Source organism: Rattus norvegicus, chromosome 4 (genome assembly GCF_036323735.1).
Source record: "Rattus norvegicus strain BN/NHsdMcwi chromosome 4, GRCr8, whole genome shotgun sequence".
Classification (NCBI taxonomy): Eukaryota; Metazoa; Chordata; class Mammalia; order Rodentia; family Muridae; genus Rattus; species Rattus norvegicus.
The window spans coordinates 72398357-72420455 of NC_086022.1; the positions used below are offsets into that span (position 1 = coordinate 72398357).

General features: G+C 41.4%; 1 protein-coding gene across 1 annotated transcript; it reads right to left on the minus strand.

The window, feature by feature from the left end:
• Positions 1 to 18628: 18628 nt before the first annotated feature.
• On the minus strand, positions 18629 to 19582 carry Or10ac1 (olfactory receptor family 10 subfamily AC member 1). The gene has a single exon (NM_001000852.1). It carries the CDS (start codon positions 19580 to 19582, stop codon positions 18629 to 18631), a length of 954 nt encoding a protein of 317 aa, NP_001000852.1.
• Positions 19583 to 22099: the final 2517 nt, after the last annotated feature.

Here is a 22099-nt window from a genome sequence, read left to right on the forward strand (position 1 = left end):
GCTGTGCACATTTTGTCAGGCATTGAAGTATTTATTTTTATTTTAAATTACATGATCATTTTCTTTTGTACATTTTTGACCATATAGAAAATTAATATAAGAACAAGATTTATTCAGAAAACTAATTTTTAATAATTTAATTCTTATAGGAAAATTCAATAAGTTATATAATTATATAGTTGTCACTTGATAACAGTTTTCTAGATTCATGCATAAAGTGATTGTTAAAAGTTTGGGAGTTGTGCCTAGAGAGATAGCTCAGGGATGCCAGTCCTTGCTGCTCTTGCACGCGCCTTATTTTTTGTTTCTAAGCACCCTTTTGATAGCTAACTACTATATCACATTTTGCTCCAGTTCCAGGATATCCACCCCTCCTTCTGACCTCTGTTGACACTTCTTGCACATGGTGTTTAACCATATATATAGGCCAACATTCTTTCACACAAAACTAAAATATTTGAGTACATTTTACCCTGCAGCTTTACGATCAGCTAGCCATGTAGGCATAACTTTTTTTTTTTTTTTACCAAAGATAAGACTACTTTAATGCATCTATAGACTTCATAGAGAAGTAATAATACTGAACATTGATATTGAACATTGAAAAGAAAAAGACTGAAATGGGTCCATGTAATGAGGTCTTCTCGGATGTATATCTTCCTTACCATACATCCTAATGCAATGGAAGGGAGTTGTGATGACAGGTAATTTATCTTTCTGTGGAAGTGGATCCATAGAAGGAGACTGTGCTCACAGAACACCTAACAATCGTGTCTAAAATCATCCAAGTGTCTTTGCTCTCTTGACATCCCTTGCCTGACTAGAGGTGACTACACTGCTGGAATAGAGGCTTCCTCAACAAGGTACTCGTTTGAGTCCTGGATTTAGGAAACAGTGATGGGAAAAAGCAGGTATAACCCATGCTCAGAAGAGAAATCCCTCACTTCATCTCATCTACGGAATCTACATTCAAAATTATATTTGTGTGTATACGTGTGTGTGTGTGTGTGTGTGTGTATGTGTGTGTGTGTGTGTGTGTATTTGTAGATTGTAATAATAGATATGGGGACAGGGGCTCCTGAGAGGAGAAGTGATCTCACAAGAAGGACAGGGAAAGGAGGAGTAACGGAATACATATGACACGAAAGCAGAAAGGGAGAGTGATCTGGAGAAAGAAAAGGGATCTGCCAGGAGCGGGACGGCTCCAAGGATGGCATTTGAATAGTGGGGTGACTTAGAACAAAATAAAACTACATGTATGTGTGAAAATGTCACGATACAGTCCATAGCTGCATCTAAGAACCTAAAATATTACCAATAACAAGCAGCATTTTCTGTAGAGAAGGTGGTGTCTCATCCCTTGTCTCATGCCTGACTTGTCCTTCACAGTGGAATTATGGGGCCTTTTCTAAAGCAACGCTGTGGCGAGATATGAATAGTTATTGCCATCAATGTCCATTTCTACATCTATATAGTTCTATAGACACCAAGGGCATTTAATATTCCTTGTGAATGGGTTTTCTGCTTAAATGCCAGAATAGGTTAATTTGAAAAAAATGCATCCAAACTACATCCAGGCATTTTGCTTGTGTTTCCATGATAACTTCCTTATATAACAACAAAGAGAATCAGAGAGTAGCTCAGCAAAACAGAGACCATTGTGGGATCAGAGAAATCAACACAATCACAGTGAACACAAAATTTGGAGAGAGACCTATTCAAACCCTACCCATGAATTGGAGACCATATAGTGGAAAGTTACTCTCCCCAGGAAGTTCTCTATGCTTTACTGTGTTTACACCCACTTCCCCTACCCGCAGCATGCCATTCCCTGATCCAGGACTGAACATACTGGGTGTGATTTGCTTTGTAGGGAAAAGTTCTGTTCTAAACACAAACCTTATTTTATCTCTTAATATCTTTAATCTTCTGTATTATCACAAATTACCAGGTCCCTGTGAGACAAATGCTAATATCAATTTCAGCTTATTCAGTGAAGTCCCAAGGGCTCAAAATGGTTACTGAAACTTGGTCAAGGTCATAGTCAGAACTCAGGGTCAGAGAGTCTGACTTCCAGCTCCTGCAACAGGGCACTGTCACTGATTTCTCTTCTCGAATGGCACTGAATTCCAGCAATATTCAGATGAATGATGTTACTTTCCTCATGTCTATTTAATGGTAACAATACAGGGTGGGTTCCTGTCTCCCTGTGAATTCTTTACTAGAAAGCTGCATCTCTTTTAGGGAGCCCCTGAAACCCAGAGCTAGCATGAACCTGCTTGCTGAGGCATCAAGAGAACAAACCAGGCAGAGGAGGGTGTAGACACTGCAGGGAACGTAGATCCTCAGAACAGCTGACTGAGCTCCTGATATCTGGAAGAGAAGTCTCCTGTCTCTTATGATGCAGTGGGAAAAAGGATTTGCCTTTTTCCTCCATCATGGAAATCTTCATTTCCACATATGGGGTTGGAATTTCTGAAGTTCTAGGTAGGGTTTTATTAGTAGACCGAGTTCCTGTTTAAATTTTGTTAGTATCTTAGAGAAATGTTGCCTATGAAAGGTCTATAAAAATATTGCTTCTGCAAGTAGGTCAGGGCTTAGATGTGGAAAATGCTTTATGTGTAGCCAGACTCCATCGGGGATTTAATAAGTATTTTCTGTGTTTACTTCCCCTTTCCTTTCTCCTTTTGGATGACTGTGTTCCAGTTCCCTTGTCCTGCCTCTCTTTTAATCTGTGTATCCCATTCCACACTTAGCCTGGGGAGAAATTCACGGTCTGGGAATGAAAAAGTTTCTAGTACCGCAACCATCTTCTTAGCAAGGATTTAGCCTTTTAAGGAAAAGGACCTATGCAAGCAGAGTAACTGGAAGGTTTTTTTTTTTCTTTTATCTCAGAGGAAACTTCATGTACCTGGGTTCATAGTATATGGGGGACCACTCTTCAGAATTGGAGAAGAAAAATATGGAATCTGAGCAGAGGGCCTCCATTTAAACTGGAAGGAGGCATCTTCATACGCAGTCTAGGGCAGGAGCAGCTTTACAGAGGTTCCCAAGCTTGGATTCAGTTCAGAACAACAGGGGAGAGGGGTGAAGCAATGCTTAAATCGCACCAAGATCACTAAATCAAGATCTCCTGTGAGTCCAGCAGCCACCATCTTTCAAAGTATCTCGTAATTCCAGTGTGTTTACTTGACACTACTGTTTCAGACCAGAGAATAAAGTTCAGCTCAGTTTGAGTTTTGTGAATAATAGTGACTGGAGTACCAAAAGTGGGAAATTGACATCATCAGTTCTGAATATCAGAGTCTTATTTGTGGAGTTGGAGACTAGGAAAAATGTTTGTATTTTGGATATGTAAAACACAGACACAATGAAGAGTGTTGGTTTATAGACATCTGGCAGTGGCCATTGTCCTGTTGAGGAACCAAGGAAACATTTGATACTACTCACATCGTCTTAAGCACTACATGGAGATTCTGCATTTTCTTTCTTTCTTTCTTTCTTTCTTTCTTTCTTTCTTTCTTTCTTTCTTTCTTTCTTTCTTTCTTTCTTTCTTTCCAGTCTTGTGAATATATTTATTTATTTTTTCCCATCTTTATTAACTTGGTATATCTTATTTACATTTCGATTGTTATTCCCTTTGCCGGTTTCCGGGCCAACATCCACCTAACCCCTTCCCCTCCCCTTCTAAAAGGGTGTTCCCCTCCCCATCCTCTCCCAATTACCACCCTCCCCCCAACAATCACTTTCACTGGGGCTTCAGTCTTGGCAGGACCAGGGCTTCCCCTTCCACTGGTGCCCTTACTAGGGTATTCATTGCTACCTATGAGGTCAGAGTCCAGGGTCAGTCCATGTATAGTCTTTGGGTAGTGGCTTAGTCCCTGGAAGCTCTGGTTGGTTGGCATTGTTGTTCATATGGGGTCTCAAGCCCCTTCAAGCTCTTTCAGTCCTTTCTAAGATTCCTTCAACGAGGGTCCTATTCTCAGTTCAGTGGTTTAATGATGGCATTTGCCTATGTATTTGCTGTTTTCTGGCTGTGTCTCTCAGGAGAGATCTACATCTGGTTCCTGTCAGCCTGCACTTCTTCGCTTCATCCATCTTATCTAGTTTGGTGGCTGTATATGTATGGGCCACATGTGGGGCAGGCTCTGAATGGGTGTTCCTTCTGCCTCTGTTCTAAACTTTGCCTCCCTATTCCCTGCCAAGGGTATTCTTGTTCCCCTTTTAAAGAAGGAGTGAAGCATTCACATTTTGGTCATCCTTCTTGAGTTTCATGTGTTCTGTGCATCTAGGGTAATTCAAGCATCTGGGCTAATATCCACTTATCAATGAGTGCATACCATGTGTGTTTTTCTGTGATTGGGTTACCTCACTCAGGATGATATTTTCCAATTCCATCCATTTGCCTATGAATTTCATAAAGTAATTGTTTTTGATAGTTGAGCAATATTCCATTGTGTAGATGTACCACATTTTCTGTATCCATTCCTCTGTTGAAGGGCATCTGGGTTCTTTCCAGCTTTTGGTTATTTGGTTATTTGTCTCCCTGCAGTCTAACTTCATGAGTTCTTTGTATATTTTGGATATAAGCCCTCTATCAGTTATAGAATTGGTAAAGATCTTTCCCCAATCTGTTGGTTGCTGTTTTGTCCTAACCACAGTGTCCTTTGCCTTACAGAAGCTTTGCAGTTTTATGAGATCCCATTTGTCGATTCTTGATCTTAGAGCATAAGCCATTGGTGTTTTGTTCAGGAAATTTTTTCCAGTGCCCATGTGTTCCAGATGCTTCCCTAGTTTTTCTTCTATTAGTTTGAGTGTATCTGGTTTGATGTGGAGGTCCTTGATCCACTTGGACCTAAGCTTTGTACAGGGTGATAAGCATGGATCGATCTGCATTCTTCTACATGTTGACCTCCAATTGAACCAGCACCATTTGCTGAAAATGCTATCTATTTTCCATTGGATGGTTTTGGCTCCTTTGTCAAAAATCAAGTGACCGTAGGTATGTGGGTTCATTTCTGGGTCTTCAATTCTATTCCATTGGTCTATCTGTCTGTCTCTGTACCTATACCATGCAGTTTTTATCACTATTGCTCTGTAATACTGCTTGAGTTCTGCAATAGTGGTTCCCGCAGAAGTCCTTTTATTGTTGAGGATAGTTTTAGCTATCCTGGGTTTTTTGTTATTCCAGATGAATTTGCAAATTGTTCTTTTTAACTCTCTGAAGAATTGGATTGGTATTTTTGTGGGGATTGCATTGAATCTGTAGATCGCTTTTGGTAAAATGGCCATTTTTACTATATTAATCCTGCCAATCCATGAGCATGGGAGATCTCTCCATCTTCTGAGGTCTTCTTCAATTTCTTTCTTCAGAGGCTTGAAGTTCTTATCACACAGATCTTTCACTTGCTTGGTTAGAGTCACACCAAGGTATTTTATATGATTTGGGACTATAATGAAGGGTGTCGTTTCCCTAATTTCTTTCTCGGCTTGTTTCTCTTTTGTGTAGAGGAAGGCTACTGATTTATTTGAGTTAATTTTATACCCAGCCACTTTGCTGAAGCTGTTTATCAGCTTTAGTAGTTCTCTGGTGGAAATTTTGGGATCACTTAAATATACTGTCATATCATCTGCAAATAGTGATATTTTGACTTCTTCCTTTCCAATCTGTATCCCTTTGATCTCATTTTGTCTGATTGCTCTGGCTAGAACTTCAAGAATTATATTGAATAAGTAGGGAGAGAGTGGGCAGCCTTGTCTAGTCCCTGATTTTAGTTGGATTGCTTCAAGTTTCTCTCCATTTAGTTTAATATTAGTTACTGGTTTGCTGTATATGGCTTTTACTATGTTTAGGTATGGGCCTTGAATTCCTATTCTTTCCAGGACTTTTATCAGGAAGGGTTGTTGAATTTTGTCAAATGCTTTCTCAGCATCTAATGAAATGTTCATGTGGTTTTTATCTTTCAGTTTGTTTATATAGTGGATTACGTTGATGATTTTCCGTATATTAAACCATCCCTGCCTGCCTGGGATGAAGCCTACTTGATCATGGTGGATGATTGTTTTGATGTGCTCTTGAATTTGGTTTACAAGAATTTTATTGAGTATTTTTGCGTCGATATTCATAAGGGAAATTGGTCTGAAGTTCTCTTTCTTTGTTGGGTCTTTGTGTGGTTTAGGTATAAAAGTAATTGTGGCTTTGTAGAAGGAATTCGGTAGGGCTCCATCTGTTTCAATTTTGTGGAATAGTTTGGATAATATTGGTATGAGGTCTTCTATGAGGGTCTGATAGAATTTTGCACTAAACCTGTCTGGACCTGAGCTCTTTTTGGTTGAGAGACCTTTAATGACTGCTTCTATTTCTTAAGGAGTTATGGGGTTGTTTAACTGGTTTATCTCTTCCTGATTTAACATTGGTACCTGGTATCTGTTTAGGAAATTGTCCATATCCTGCAGATTTTCAGGTTTTGTTGAATATAGGCTTTTGTAGTAGGATCTGATGATTTTTTGAATTTCCTCTGATTCTGATGTTATGTCTGCATTTTCTGCACTACTGATGTTCCATCCTCTTGGAGTTTTGGCTGACTTGGAGAATGCAATATTTTCTAGAATTAACCAATTCCCAGAAAGAGTAAACTGTTGTCCTGTGAGTTTAATGTTAATACATAAACCACACAACACATCCATCAGGAGCCTCCTTTTTTTAATTTTCCCATATCAAGTCAGCATTTCCTCTGTCCTAAACAACCTTGGCTGATCTGCTTAGCAGCTATGTATAGCCTAGAGCCCATAAAAATGATTAAAACTACCCAAAGTGTACTTGCTCAAGCTTTCTGCTTCTCTTTGCATTTCTCCACACAAACACCATCACTGAGCCTCTGGGCCATACTTGCCTCTTCTGCTCCTGACTCATACAGGTGCCTCATCCTTTAGCCCTACATGACTTGGGCTGCTATTTCTATGTTGTCACCTTCAGTATCTGTTTGAGACAAATCTCAGGTACACATGTTAAAACTGTTAAATATTTCAGCACTTGCAATGAAAGCCAAGGTTGCGTCTTCCCCTGGCAGGTGATTAAACAGGGCTGAGCTGGCGCTTCTGGTTTTATCAGCATTAGCTGGGGCTAGAGTCATTGTTTATCTCTGGAAGGACAGCTTTTCTGGATGTGAGCTTTGATACCTAAAAAGTAGCGTCTGTGTATGGGATGCCTAGGTTTGCACAGGCTAACTTGGTGCTTTGGTCTAGTCTTTTCTAGCTTTAGAACCATAGCTTCCTACAAATAATAGTGCTATTGGTAACTCCTCAAAAATTATTTTAGTTTCCATGACACCACAATCTCTTGGATTTTCTCTTCCATTTCTGATTCTAAACACTAGAGTCCTACTACACATCTCACTTCTTCCTTCAGCAACTTACTGAAAAGGTACGCCGGGGAAGACACTCGTGAGGACCTGGAAATAGTACAGAGATAAAGGAGATCACATTTCACTGAGTTTCATCAAGTTTATATTGTGTTGTGAAGATCAATTACAAAGGAAAACAGAAAAGTGAAGATGATTTCCTGTAATGAAAGGTGGTTATAAGTTGATTGATGATCATGTGAGGGAGGAGGCAGAAGTGACAGTGTGGTATAGGTAATGAATGGCTCTTTCAGGAGGTAGGAGTCAAGCTGGAGCAGCCAGTGAGTAACTGGAAGGCAGCCTGGGAAGCTTGACAGGAAGAGCCGTCCAGAGAGTCAGCCAGGGTCATTAAGGAAAGTATGGAGCCAAGGATGAGTACTCCAGAGTGCTGTCATTTCATGCTTCTCAAGGTAAAGTTGCTGCATTCTTTTTGGCTGTTGCATGGGCTTACAAAGCAAGCATGAGACAGAATGTATATTCATCATATATAAGTAATTCATCATATATAAGTAATGGAAGGAATTAGGCAGTAGGTAAAGCATACATTGATAGAGAGAATCCTGACATTCCCTGGCATGTTGAGGTGGATAGTGTTAATGATAATGTAGTATATATTTCAAAATAAGTAGAAAAGAGAATGTTTGATGGCTAAATACAATGTAGTGGTAAGAAATGAGGTCATGGATATAGCAATTGTTCTCGTTTGATCACTGCATAAACATGTATCAAAATTTTATGTGTATATATGTGTATATATATATGTGAATTCTTTACATTATAGTCCATGCATTGCCAAGTAAAAATAAATTTCCATTTGGGAATTGTGGAGTGTTCTGGTACTGCTTGTATCTTGATGTTAATTATGCGTCCCCAAGAGGCGCTGCCTAGGACAAGGAGTGAATCACATACTCAGGTGACTTCATTGGAACCTTCTCCCCATTTTAACTTGTAAAATAAAGGCTAAAGCCAGTGATTGGGCAGGGAAAGGGAAGGTGGAGCTGAAGAGTTTGGGGGAGAGAGAGAAGCAGGAGAAAGTGACGGAGGAGGAGGAGGAGGAGGAGGAGGAAGAGGAGGAGGAGGAGGAGGAGGAGGAGGGGAAGAGGAAGAGGAAGATGTGGAAGAAAAATAGAGCTGAAGCACATGGCCTGGAGACACCGAAAGTTATAAGGGATCCCATAACTAGGGAATAGTGTAGTGTAGTGGTAGATCTGCCCATCTAGGCTCGTAACTTGTATTCATAGTAATTGAGTTGTGTTTTCACTGCATGGGTTTATTTGGGTTGGAGAATTTACTGCAACAAAGAATGTAGCTAATTGGGAGAAAGGGCTGGGCTGGCATACAAGAGGGGCCTTGGGTTTAAACCCCAGTACCACCTGAAACAGAAAGTAGATACATACTTCTAGTTTGTTATTAATTCAAATTATACTGGCATGAACATATTTTGCCATAACCTTTTTTGTCCCAAGGCAAATAAATATGTAAGGTTGAACCACTGAAATAAAATTATTGAAACCAAGCATACATAACATTGTTAATTAATCTTTCCCAGTACCACTTTTGGCAGTTGCATAAATACATATCCTCGTCAACCTGTATGAGAATGGGTATTTCATATTTCTGGACTTGAACTAGTCATCTTAAAGTATTTTAAGTTTCACAGCTTCAAACACTGTAGTGTAATTTTCCTTTGGAATTCTCTTCTGAATGTGACATGTTTTCTAGGTTTAAAAATCTATTTGCATTTCCTTCCTATGAATAATCTATGCCTTCTGCTCATTTTTCTTCAAGGCTATTAATCGGTTTTATTGAAAGAGTACATATATATATATACATGTATATATATATACACATATATATGTATACATATATATGTATATATATATATATATAATGAAATGAGTCTCTTTCACATCTTTAGTACAGTCTCTTAGCACAACCCACATGGCATCTCTTTGTCCCATCATTGCTAACAAGAATATGCCGTGTTGACTAATTTTTAGAGTTCCCTATGTGTACTGGCTGAATTTATGTGTCAACTTGACACAAACTGGAGTAATGTCAAGGAACTTGAGGAAATGCCTCCATGAGATGCAGCTGTAAGGCATTTTGTCAACTAGTGATCAAGGAGGGGAGGGCCCATTGTGGATGGTTCAATATGAAAGCAAGCTGAGCAAGCCAGGAAACCAGTAAGCAGTATTCCTCCATGGCATCAACATTAGCTCCTGCCACCAAGTTCCTGCCCTGTGTGAGTTCCTGTCCTGACTTCCTGGTGATGGACAGCAATGTGGAAGTGTAAACTGAATAAACTCTTTCCTCCCTAACTTGCATCTTGGTCATGGTGTTTTGTGCAGGAATACAAACCCTGACTAAGACTAACTGGTACCAGCAGTGGGGTATTCCTATGAGAGCCTGACCATGTTTTGGGGGAGGACTATGGAAGGACTTTGGAACTTTGAGCTAGAAGAGCCATTGGGATGTTAAGAGCTCTGTGGTAGCTTGGAAGGTAATATTGAAAACTGCAAATGATGGAGACCTGGCTTGTGAAAATTTAGAGGGAAGATTAAAGACTCTTATCAGAGCCATTGCTATTTTGATTGTGAAGATTCTTTGGTTTTGGCTAGCTGGGGCTGAAGAATCATCTGTGATTAACAAGATACCAGAACTACTGAAGCAAAACCTTTGCATTACTGGATTGATTGATGCTAGTTACCTGGAGCTAAGAAATTAGCAGTGATTAAGAAGAGACAAGCAGGGGTTGGGGATTTAGCTCAGTGGTAGAGCGCTTGCCTAGGAAGTGCAAGGCCCTCAGTTCAGTCCCCAGCTCCGGAAAAAAAAAAGGAAAAAAAAACTGCTAAGAAGAGACAAGCATCACTAGGGTGAAATCTTCTGGGTAGTGTTTCCTGAGAGCACGAGAAACTGTGTTCCAGAGGCAGACACTGTTGTATCTTACATTGGCAGCCAGATTTGGTAATGTCATCCTGAGTCACACAGGAGGTACTTGTTTTGAAACATGAAGGAACAACAGTTGATGCTTGGCACTGTGAGAGGCCAGGAACATTGGTGAAGGTGCAGCCTCAGTGGTAGTTGAAGGCCTAGGACTGAAGGGGTCATCCAGGGAAGTTGAAGCTTAGCCTCATGAAAAGAGCCTTTGAGAGGCTACTTGTGAAAGTGCAGTCCAGTTGCAGCAGAAGACAGCAATATTTCTGAGATTCCAGTACCATGAGATGACCACCAAGAACAGCAGCAGCAGTGGGGTATAGGTAGCTGGAGCCTAGAAGATGTGTGCTACAAAGGGCAGAGTTGGAGAAGTGACCCAAGCCCTTGTAGGAGCCCAGAAGATCATGAGTGGATCCCAGACATTGGACTGTTAGAATCTGATTTTGCTTTTGATTGTGACTGTGCCCTGATATTTTTCCCTCTTGAAGTAAGAAAGTATTTTAGTGGAGCCCACAGTTAAGAGACTGTAAATTGTAAAAAGACTTTGAATTAAAAAAATGAATATTTTAATGGAATTGAAAATTTAATATGTAAGAGGTAAAGACTGTGGGATTCCTAAAGTTATTTAAATCTTGGTGATGAATAAGAAAGTAAGGGTTGAGGCTTAATAGTGATGTGTTTGTGTGTCAAGTTGACAAGGAGTCAGTTGTGCTGGCTCGTTTTGTGTGTCAACTTGACCCAAGCTGGCATTATTACAGAGAAACAGGAAGTGCCTCCATGAGATCCAGCTGTAAGACATTTTCTCAATTAGTGATCAAGGGAGGAAGGGCCCACTGTGGATGGGGCCATCCCTGAACTGGTAGTTCTGGGTTCTTTAAGAAAGAAAGCTGAGCAAACCAGGGGAAGCAAGCCAGTAAGCAGCACCCCTCCATGGCATCTGCATCAGCTCCTGCCTCCAAGTTCCTTCCCTGTGTGAGTTCCAGTCCTGACTTCCTTTAATAATGGACAGCAATGTGGAAGTGTAAGCCGAATAAACCCTTTCCTGCCTAACTTGCTTCTTGGCCATGATGTTTTGTGTAGCAATGCAAACTCTGACTAAGACACCATGGAGTGTTTGGCCCTGGAGCTTATACATGCTATTCCTTCTACCTGGACTCTCATTTCTCTTCTGCCTGTCTCTGGCTATACCTTTTGGCTTTAGGTCTTACACATTATTTATGTGATAAGTTATCATAACCCAAGACTTGTACTACTCAAAGTCTAGCTCTTTTTCTTACAGAATCTTGTATTTTCCACCCAGTGTAATATATATGCAGTTTGCAATATCTTTTTTTTCTTTTTTTCTGTTGAGCAGTGTAGATTTTAAATTCCTTTCAAGTCCAAAGTTTATTTCTCTAATTATCAGGACAGATGCTATGGGTACATTAACATTTTGATTATTGTTGAGTCCACAGTTGTTCAGTTCTTGGCATGGGACACCATAAACAGTTATGGGTTGCACATTTGGGTGGATAAAAATGTTTGGATATTTTCTAGACTGCATATATTTAAATTTGTGCCCATTTATGTTCTTTAATAAATTAGGACACATTGAAGCAATATAGAGAGAGTCATATCAAGGAACTTTATTTTCACTAGTCATCTGTCATAAAGCAATGTAGATTATATTTTTTCATTCCCATATCTTTGCCTTTATTAATGACAATATTTCTTTTGAATTGCTGACTGATACCAATCCTCATACTACATAAATATAGCTTTTCATCTACTTCTGGACCATTATACCCTTCCTGATAGAGCTGGAACCAGGCTTTCTTCTCCTTATTATATGATTGTAGGTGAAGACTGTGCACGCATGTGTGCACACTCAGCTGTGTATTTTTGTTTGTGTGTGCATACTTAAGTATATATAATTATTATGGGAAAATTGATAGACAATAACAAATAAAATAAAGGGAAACAGTCAATAGCTTACTGTTTAAAAGATTTGACCAAAAACAAAATGAAATGAAACAAAAAGCCCACAAATATACGAACAAACAAACCCCATTGAGTTCCTTTTGTGTTTGCCAACTACTTTCCAGTTTGAGGCCTGTCTTGGAGTGTGGTTGACATATCCAATGACACCCCATTAGAGGTATCAGTTGTAAATATTTTCATGGCTAAGAGGGTACTTTGTATCCATTTCCCCTTCTCCATGCTGGGATTTGGGGAATTTGTATGCTTTGGACTTGTGCAGATATTTGATTGTATGTCTTTTTGTTGAGAGAGAGAGAGAGAGAGAGAGAGAGAGAGAGAGAGTCAGAGAGACAGAGACAGAGAGTGACAGATACACAGAGAGAGACAGAGAGACAGAGAGGAAGGGAGAGGAAGGGAGAGGAAGGGAGAGGAAGGGAGGAATAGAGAGAAACTATGAAAGTTGGTAAGTAGGGAGATGGGAAGATCTGGATAAGATCAAACTATATATTTTTTCAATAGATAAAAATATTTTCTTAAAATTATTTATTAAAAAATAAATAATTCAGAGATAGCAATGTCAATAATTAATTACATGCTGCTTTAGCTCAACTCTTGCTACTAATAAGTCTCACACATGGCCTAGTATAGCATTGTACAAGGCCACACCTACTCCAACAAAACCACCTCCTAAGAGTGCCACTCCCTAGGACCAAGCATTCAAACACTTGAGCCTACATGGCCATACCTATTTGTACAACTACATTCCACTCCCTGGTCTCCATAGGCTTGTAGACATAACACAATGCGAAATGCATTTAGTCTGACTTCAAAAGTCTCTATAGTCTATCACAGTCTCAATGATATTTAAAAGTCCAAACTTAGAAGTATCTTTTGAGATTCATGCAATCTCTTAACTGTAATCTCCCATAAAATCAAATAAGAATGCAGATCCCATTCTTCCTACATATCATTCTATAGGATATACATTACCATTCGAAAAGATAGGGAAGAGGACATAATGATGAAATACTGGACCAAAGCAAGACCAAAAATCAGCTGGGCAAACTGCAAATTCTGGGTCTCCGTGTCTGATGTCAAAATGCTCTTCAAATCTCCAGCTCCTTTCAGCTTTGTTGACTGCAAGACACTTCTTCCCTTTGGGCTGCTAGCAGCTTTCCTCAGCAGGTATACCATGACTCTGGCATTTCTAACGTCTTGGGGTTTCCAAGACCTTCTGGGCTTCACCTTGATAGCTTCATGTAACGGCCTTTCTAGGCCTCCATTCAGGGATACCATTGACACATGTGTAGCCTCAGCAGCTTTCCTTAGTCATGGGAGGAGACTCCATAACCCCTTTCTTCCATCCTTGATTGCAAAGCCAGAACCATATGGTCAAAGCTGCCAGGTTCCACTGCTTGCTGGGTCTGGAACATGGCCCATCATTCAGTTACATCTTCACCAGCTTTCTGTTTTCCATAGTTTCCTTCACTGCCTAAACTTGGTCATCCTGGAACTTCCTCTGTTGATTAAGCTGATCTTGAACTAAGAAATATGCATGTCTCTGTCATGTGAGTGCTGGGATTAAAGGTGTGTACCACTATGCCTGGATCTAAACTTTAATTTCTTTTCACAAGATGGAAGGTTAGCTGGGTGGGATCTTGTCCTTAGGTGGCCACTCCCTTAATTCCGTTTAATATCTTTAATCTGTTCATCTCCTTAAGCCCGGGCTTTAGCTTCTTACCACTTCCTGGTAGTATGTCTTTAATCATTGAACCAAAAATTTTGTATTTTTTTTCTACAGCTTGCTGCATTTCATCAAAATGTTCTTTACAAGAGTTAACCTTAGGACTCTCTATGCTAGGTTGTTTTAAGATTTCCATTGCTAATGAAACTAATCTAAATCTCTTCACCTTAGCCTCTGGCAGACGTTCCATACAAGGGCACAAAGCAGCCACATTCTTCAACAAAATATCACAAGAATACTCTCTAGGAGTACAAAAGTTCTTTTCTGAAACATCTTGATCCAGGCCCCCACAGTTGAAGTCACCCTTAGCACCATTGTCTTCTATGTTCTTACTAGAATGGCCAACTTTGTCCAACTTAATGCTTTCAACTGCTCTTCTAATCCACAGTCTCAAACTCCACATTCCTCCAAATAAAACATATTCAAGCCCATCACAGCAATACCCCAGTCCCAGACACCAACTTCTGTCTTAGCGCTTTATTGCTGTGAAAAAACACTATGACCAAAGCAACTCTTATTTAAAAAAATTAATTGGGGCTGGTTTATAGTCACAGAGGTTTAGTCCATGATCATCATGGTGAGAAGCATGTCATCATGCAGGCAGACATAGAGTGGAAGGAGCTGAGAGTTCTACATCTTGAACCACAGGCAGCAAAAGAAGACTGGATTCCACACTAGGCAGAGCTTTAGCATAGGAGAACTCAAGGCCTGCTCCCACAGTGATGCACTTCCTCCGACAAGGCCATACCTCATCCAACAAGACCATATCTTATAATATTACCACTCCCTGTGAGCAAGCATTCAAATACATGATTCTATGAGAGCCATACTTATACAAAACATCACATTTTGCTTTCTCTATAATTGTCTAAACATCATTAAATCCTCCAAAAAATAAAGTTAAATGTGGCCAAATGGCTCAACATATCTTTATACTAGCTGACTGAATAGCTGAAAGGTCTCATGGATAGAAGTCTAAACTGTATTCTTACTCTTTGGAAGGATAGAGAAGCTATAGGTAGCATCTTTATTAGTCTACGAACAAAGTCTTAAACATTCAGAAAGTCAGTCATTCCACAAAGAGAATGATTTTGCAGGTCATCTGCTCATGGATTACACTTGTGCAATATTTTTTTGAGGTGTTGCTTCTTTTTTCTGTTTGCCAGTAATTTTTTGATAATAACAACAGACCCTCTTCTAAGTGCATCACCAATACTGAATCATTTAATCCTCATGGCAACCAGCTGTGGTATTTTTCCTTCTTCAAATTACATGTAAGTGATGGGAATATAAACATCTGCTTGATCATACTCTACTTCCCTTAAAGTGGATTACTTCATTTCAGTCTTTGTGTAAAGAAATATTTGAAAACATGAAGACCTAGGGTAGAACCAAGCTTGACCAGAAAAAATAAGTCCATGAAATGATTCCTAATGATACTCTGCTATTCTCATAGATTGATGCCTTGACCAGTCTTAACATAGAAGCTTCCTCCAGCAGCAGATGGGAGTGAGTTTAGAGACTTACATTTGAACTTTATGCAGAGAGAGAGAGAGAGACTCTAAATTGTAGGTCTTCACTGGATCCCTCACCTAGGAGAATGGAAAACCAAGTAGAAGAAGGTATGAAAAGGTTGTAGAAATCAGAGAGGATATAGAACATGGTCCATTGAAACAGCTAGCATGGTGCATATGAACTCACAGAGACTGAAGAGGCAAACATGGGGCCTGAATGGATCTGCACCAGGTCCTCCATATATGTATGTTATAGCTGTTAGCTTGTGTGTGTGTGTGTGTGTGTGTGTGTGTGTGTGTTTGCCTGTTCTTGGGACTCTTTTCCTCCTATTGGGCTGCCTTGTCCAGCCCCGGTGGCTTGAAGGCTTTTGCCTTGTCTTAATTGTATCTTGTTCTGTCCTGTTTTCCTACAGTCTTTTCTGAAGAGAAACAGGGGAAGTGGATCTGAGTGGAAGGGGAGATTAGGGGAGTTGAGAGGAGTAGAGGGAGGGGAAAGTTTGGTTAGGATGTATTGTATGAAAGACAGATCTGTTTTCAATAATTTTTTAAAAAAAGAAGTGAAATTAATGGGTCAAAGAAGAGAAATATTGCCAGAAACGAGGATGTAGGAGGTGAAACTACACTGAGATAGAATTGCTGAAGAAAACATTTAAGAGTAATCAAGTGAAATTTTATTGTTAAAAAGGTTTTGTTGCTAGCTAAGTTGGAATTTAAGAAAAAATACTTTCATAAAGTAACCTTCTGAATTGAGTATTTGTCTTTATTTCTTATTTAGAGGAGTAGGAAACAATTGTGTGGGTAAGAATTATTATTAGCTATTTATTTGTTGAAATTCCATATTTTTATTTGATTTATATTTACATATACATAAGCATACATATATACACATTATATCAAATTAATAGACACAGACTTTAATATGTCAACTGGGAACTCTATTTGTACTTTTCTTTTTGTTGGAGAAGCTTTGTTTGCTTGTCTATTGGCTGAACGCAGAGCTTCACACATACCAGAGAAGTGTTCTTTCTCTGAGTTATGTCTTTAACCCTCCTTTTCCTTATTAACTTTTAGAGGGTATTGGTCTCACTGAGTTGCTCAGGCTGGCATTGGGTTTACTTAGGAGTTTAGGAAGACACTGGAGTTTTGGGTAAATACCTAAGTAGCTGGTATTTTTATTTTTGTTGTAATTTTCCAGCACATTTTATGGTTGTGTATTTCAGATTTAAATCTTAAATCTTTCTTCTCCTCCTGTGTGCTTGAATGTGTAAACCTTATTATTTATTGTACCCAGCTATTGTACCCAGCTATTTTTACCTTCCCACAGTGCTGTATGCTCTCTTTACTACATTTTACCTTATCTCTTCCTGTCTTTCCACATCCCCACTGCATCACTAGTTCAGACCATTATGCCCTCTTCTATGGATTATTGCTACAGACCCCCACTTGTCACCTCTTTCTCCTTGTCATATTGCTCAGTCACTTCCTTAATGTACAAGTGTTTTTGTACCATATACATACCCCCACATACTCAAAAGTGAATGCCAAATGTGTCATTGAGACCCCTATGCTAGTTTCCTTCAAAAACGCTGGATGATGGTTACCGCAGCAGTCACCCTGAGATAATGATCAGTCATTCTGACAGCAAGTCTATGCACGCATGGTCTTTAGAAAACACATGTAATGTCCTAAGACTCTGCTGCTTATGGGAGAAAGGGCCTGTAACAGCATGTGCTTTTCTTCCTACCACCTCCTGCTCCTGTAGGCATTCACAGTGGGGGTTAAGGAGAATCAAGTTAACAAGTAGGGCATGTGTGGCTGTCAGTGGACTTCCAGGTGACTCAATCACTTCTCCAAAAGCTGTTTTAGATAGCTTAATATCCATCAGGCACCTCTCATGACTGCTACCTGTGTCTGGTCATGTGGATCAGTTAGACTTTGCCCTGAGACAACTGAGTCTGGAAAGGTAGAGGGAAGACGCAGGCCCAGGGAGCAACCCTCTAGTCTGCTGACTGCTCCTTACCTCTATCTCTGTGCATGTATCTGCCTCTGGGTACTGGCTCAACCTCTTCTTTTCCATTTATCTATGTTCCCTGTCTAGTACCCGCCACACCCATAGTCTCAACAGCCACCTACAATCCCCAATTGATTCATCTTCTTGAGCCTGCATCCTGAACCTTTGGTGTGTGTCTTTTCTGCTCTATCGTGATCTTCCATGTTTGTCCCAGCCACATACCAAAACAGAGTGACAAGGTCTTTCCTCCATGGCTTCTGTGCCTGGGCTCTCATTTCAGCAATAGCACACCATTAAGCAAATGACCTGGGTTAGAAATGGTCCCCAAGCCCGTTTCTGCCCAGATTTTGATGTTCTACTTCTTCATCTCTTACTCTTCTAGAAATATCTAATTTTCTATGCAGGAACTCTGAACCGGTTTCCATTGCCTCCCACACAGGAGGTGGAAACTGATTCCCAATTATGTCTGTCTCACTGCATCCAAGCTATCGCACAAAGGGCAGGGGAGGACAGCAGCTCACAGTGCAGATCCTCCGACCATTGCTGAGATCCTTTTCAGTTTGCTTCAGCCTTTGCTAACCAGTTTTGCTTGGTGCCTTCTCCATCCTTCTCTTCTGGCTAACACCTACTTATCCTCTAGTATTCCAAGTAGCCACCTATTGCCCCAAGACGCCTTCTGTAACAACTCTCCCCAGCCTTGACAAGTCTAGCATGATTAAGTGGTCTCCAAGCTACTCTCTCCGTATGCTGTTACTCGTCACATCTGTCCTTCCAAACACAGGCAGAGTCTAAGTCAGTCACTGGCTTGCACAGGCCTGGGAATTATGGGGGAAACTTGACAGGGATCAAAGGATGTCTTCAATGTAGATCAAGGTTTCTCCACTTCTTGATATTCCTCCAGGATGGAATGAAGGACACAGTTACCCCCTGTGTCTCTTCTCAGGCAGTTTCCAAATTCTTATTCCTGAATCGCACCCTTGAGTTCCCAGGAGTCTTACACTAGGGGACACTTCAGCATGTGGGAGCTCCCCTCTCTGTCTTGGCCTCTGCCAGTTATCAGGGCTCACATAGACCCTGATCCACGGAGCCCCAGGACTCTGTGAATGGCAGAAGTGATCTCCCGGTTGCGCAGGCTGTAGATGAGAGGATATAGAAGTGGTGTGACGTTGGTATAAACCAGCGCTAGTGTGCGATCCAGTCGCGGGGAGTAACTGGACTTGGGCCGCACGTACATGAAGGTGGCACAGCCGTAATGCAAGAAGGTGACAGCCAGGTGTGAAGCACAGGTCGAGGCAGCCTTGCGTCTGCCTCCACCACCGTGCAGGCGGCGCAGGGCAGAGGCAATGGCCCCATAGGAGGTCAGGATGAGCATTGAGGGCAGCAACAGCAGCACCAGGCAGGCTCCTAGCAAGGGCAGCTCATCTATGTAGCTCCGTGTGCAGGCCAAGTGCAGCAGGGCGGTGATGTCGCAGAAGAAATGCACCAGCAGGCGGGAGCCACAGAAAGGGAGGTGGAACACTGCCACCGTTAGTCCCACGGATACAGCTAGTCCGCCAAGGCAGCAGGCCAGGGCCAGTCGTGCACATAGACCTGGGGTCACAATGGATGCATAGCGCAGTGGGTGGCAGATGGCCACGTAGCGGTCATAGGCCATGGCTGCCAACAAGAAGCACTCAGCCCCACCCAGTGCCACAAACATCTGCATCTGGACAGCACAGCCCAGGAAGGAGATGGGGCTGCCCCTGCCATGGCCAGGCATGCTCAGGTCGGCTAGAGATCGGGGCACCACCACTAGCGTGTAACAGAGTTCAATGGCTGACAACTGACAAAGGAAGAGCAGCATGGGTGGCCTGCTGGGCACTGAGACCACAGCCACCAGGATGAGCAGGTTACCACTCAAAGTGGCCAGGTGCACAGCCAGCAGCACCAGGAAGAGAAGGGGCCTCAGATGCGGAAACTCAAAAAAGCCTTGAAGGAGAAAGCCACGGGATATGGTGCTATTGCTGGGGCTGTCCATGCACTGGAGTCAGGCGGCACCTGTGGGAGAGAAGCAGAGGAAGGGTGAGCCTGTGGGGGTGGCCTTTCTGACGGCTGAGAAAGGGTTATTTGGGAGTTAGAACACTAGGGAGCGGTGGCTATAGAAATGGTCCACGGTTCATTACTGGTCCCTCTTCCCTACCACATCTCCAGAGGGACACTTTACTAAATACTGCGGCTTTTCCTGCCTTCCACACTAGAATTGAAGTAACTGCTTTCTCAAATCGCAGTTTCCAGAGGAGTTCTGCTTTCCAGAGGAGACTTTGGTCACATCACTCCTAACCTCCACACAAAGAATCAAGCACCAGCCACATTTGAGTTATTTTACGGGTTCTATATGATCATAGGTTTTAGACTTCAAGGTATCCCAAAGCAGGAAATGTCTCTCTCCTCTCTACTTCTCCATCCTCTTCTTTAGTTAACTATCACTCTGAACTGCCTTCTGAGGTATGTCATGGAGTCACAGAGTACAACATATATACAGGTCTTCCAGATCATCATCTCATGCAGCTTCTTATTTTTAAAGGGAAACATAACTGAGCTGGGGTTGGGGCTGGATATAAAGGCTTTGTCTTCTCAGAGAAATTAATAAAAAGAAACAATGAAAGAAAGGAAGAAAGACAGAAAAGAAAGAAAGAAAATGAATTTCTGAGACAGAATCTGGAAGTCCCCACAGCCCATATAATGTTCTGGAAGGAGGTCACTGGACTCAATCAGATAATATATATTAGTTCAGCAGAAACCCATTTCCATGGTACACACTGGAATAGACATTTGGGGAGCAAGGATGCTCTATAAGAGGGCCTTGTTGGACTTGTCAGGATCCAAATTCACCACACATTGTGACTGATACTCGAGGAAAAGTGGTGCATGTCTTGCTGGCTCAACTCTCAAAGTGATCAGTGCCGTCCACAGTCGTCATCAGACCCCAGTTTCTCTCTATCTGCTGTCTCAGCTATAAGTAACAGTTGGGAAACGTTATCATTGTGAAGGTCTACTACTGCTGTCTCAGCTATAAGTAACAGTTGGGAAACGTTATCATTGTGAAGGTCTACTACGCTGCTCAGAGTCTTCTGAATGAAACAGATGCAGGGTGTAATGAAGGCTGTGTGGCCTGCAGGAGGATGTTTGACCTTTTAACAGATGTTAATCACAATTTCGTTATGTCCTTTAAACATTTAATTCCAGACTCATCCATTCAATGTTCCTTTTTTTTTATTAGATATATTTCTTTACTTACATTTCAAATGTTATACCCTTTCCTGGCTCCCCTGTCCCCAAGTGCCCCTCATCTCCCCCTCCCCCATACAGGTATTTCCCCCATCCATCCCCCTTACTGCCAACCCCACCCCCATATTCCTCTGCACTGGGTGTCCAGCCTTGGCAGGACCAAGGGCTTCCCCTTCCACTGGTGCCCCAACAAGGCCATTCTCTGCTACATATGCAGTTGGAGCCCAGGGTCAGTCCATGTATAGTCTTTGGGTAGTGGTTTAATCCCTGGAAGCTCTGGTTGGTTAGCATTGTTGTTCTTATGGAGTTGCAAGCTCCTTCAACTCTTTCAATCCTTCCTCTAATTTCCCCCAAGGGGGTCATGTTCTCAGTTCAGTGGTTTGCTGATAGCATTGACCTCTGTATTGGACATGCTATGGATGTGTCTCTCAGGAGAGATCTATATGGCCCTTTCAGCATGCACGTTTTAGCTTCATCAATCTTATCTAGTTTTGGTGGATATATATATATATATATATATATATATATATATATATATATATATATATATATATATATATATGCCACATGTGGGTCAGGCTCTGAATGGCCATTCCTTCAGTTGCTGCTCTAAACTTTGATTCCAGCCATTCAATGTTCTAATCAACATGGACTGTGTAATTTGTTCATAGGCCTCATGTCAGGGTGCATGAGTGGTGAAGTCAGGTGAAAACAGCCACGTATTGTTGAATGAAAGAACTGCAAGGAGAATGGCTTTTGCTATTGAGTGCACCTTTTAGAGAGTTTTGATTTATGGGTGTCATCCTATGCTCTTTCTTTGTAGTGCTTGGTGGGAACATTTGTTAACACATTTTAGTCTAGTGGAGGTGGGTGGGGCAGGAATAGTCTTGAGACTCACTTCCCGTGGAGTTTAAACCCTTCCCTCCTTTGGGGGGGCAGATGGGTTTTTCCATCTGTTGAACACATTCAACAAACCTGAGTCCTGTGCTCGTTCTCAGCCAGATGTTGTAGCATTAGGAATGAAGTTCAGAGAGACAGAATTGGTGTCTTCAGGTTTTAGGCAGATAAACCTTCTGGAGTGCTCAAGACAGAGACAGCTCTTGAGCTGCCTCTGCTGGCCTCCTTACCACTTCCTTTTCATCTCTGAAGAGAAGAGAGTGGAGTGGGCTCTGGAAGGAGAGACAGATACAATCTCTTTTAATTTCTTCCATTTTCATGATGTAAACCAGACCAACGACAATAAGCACTGGGTGATGGATCAAGAACC

Coding starts and splice junctions, on each gene's coding strand:
- Or10ac1 (NM_001000852.1), bottom strand. CDS start 19,582: ATGGACAGCCCCAGCAATAGCACCATATCCCGTGGCTTTCTCCTTCAA.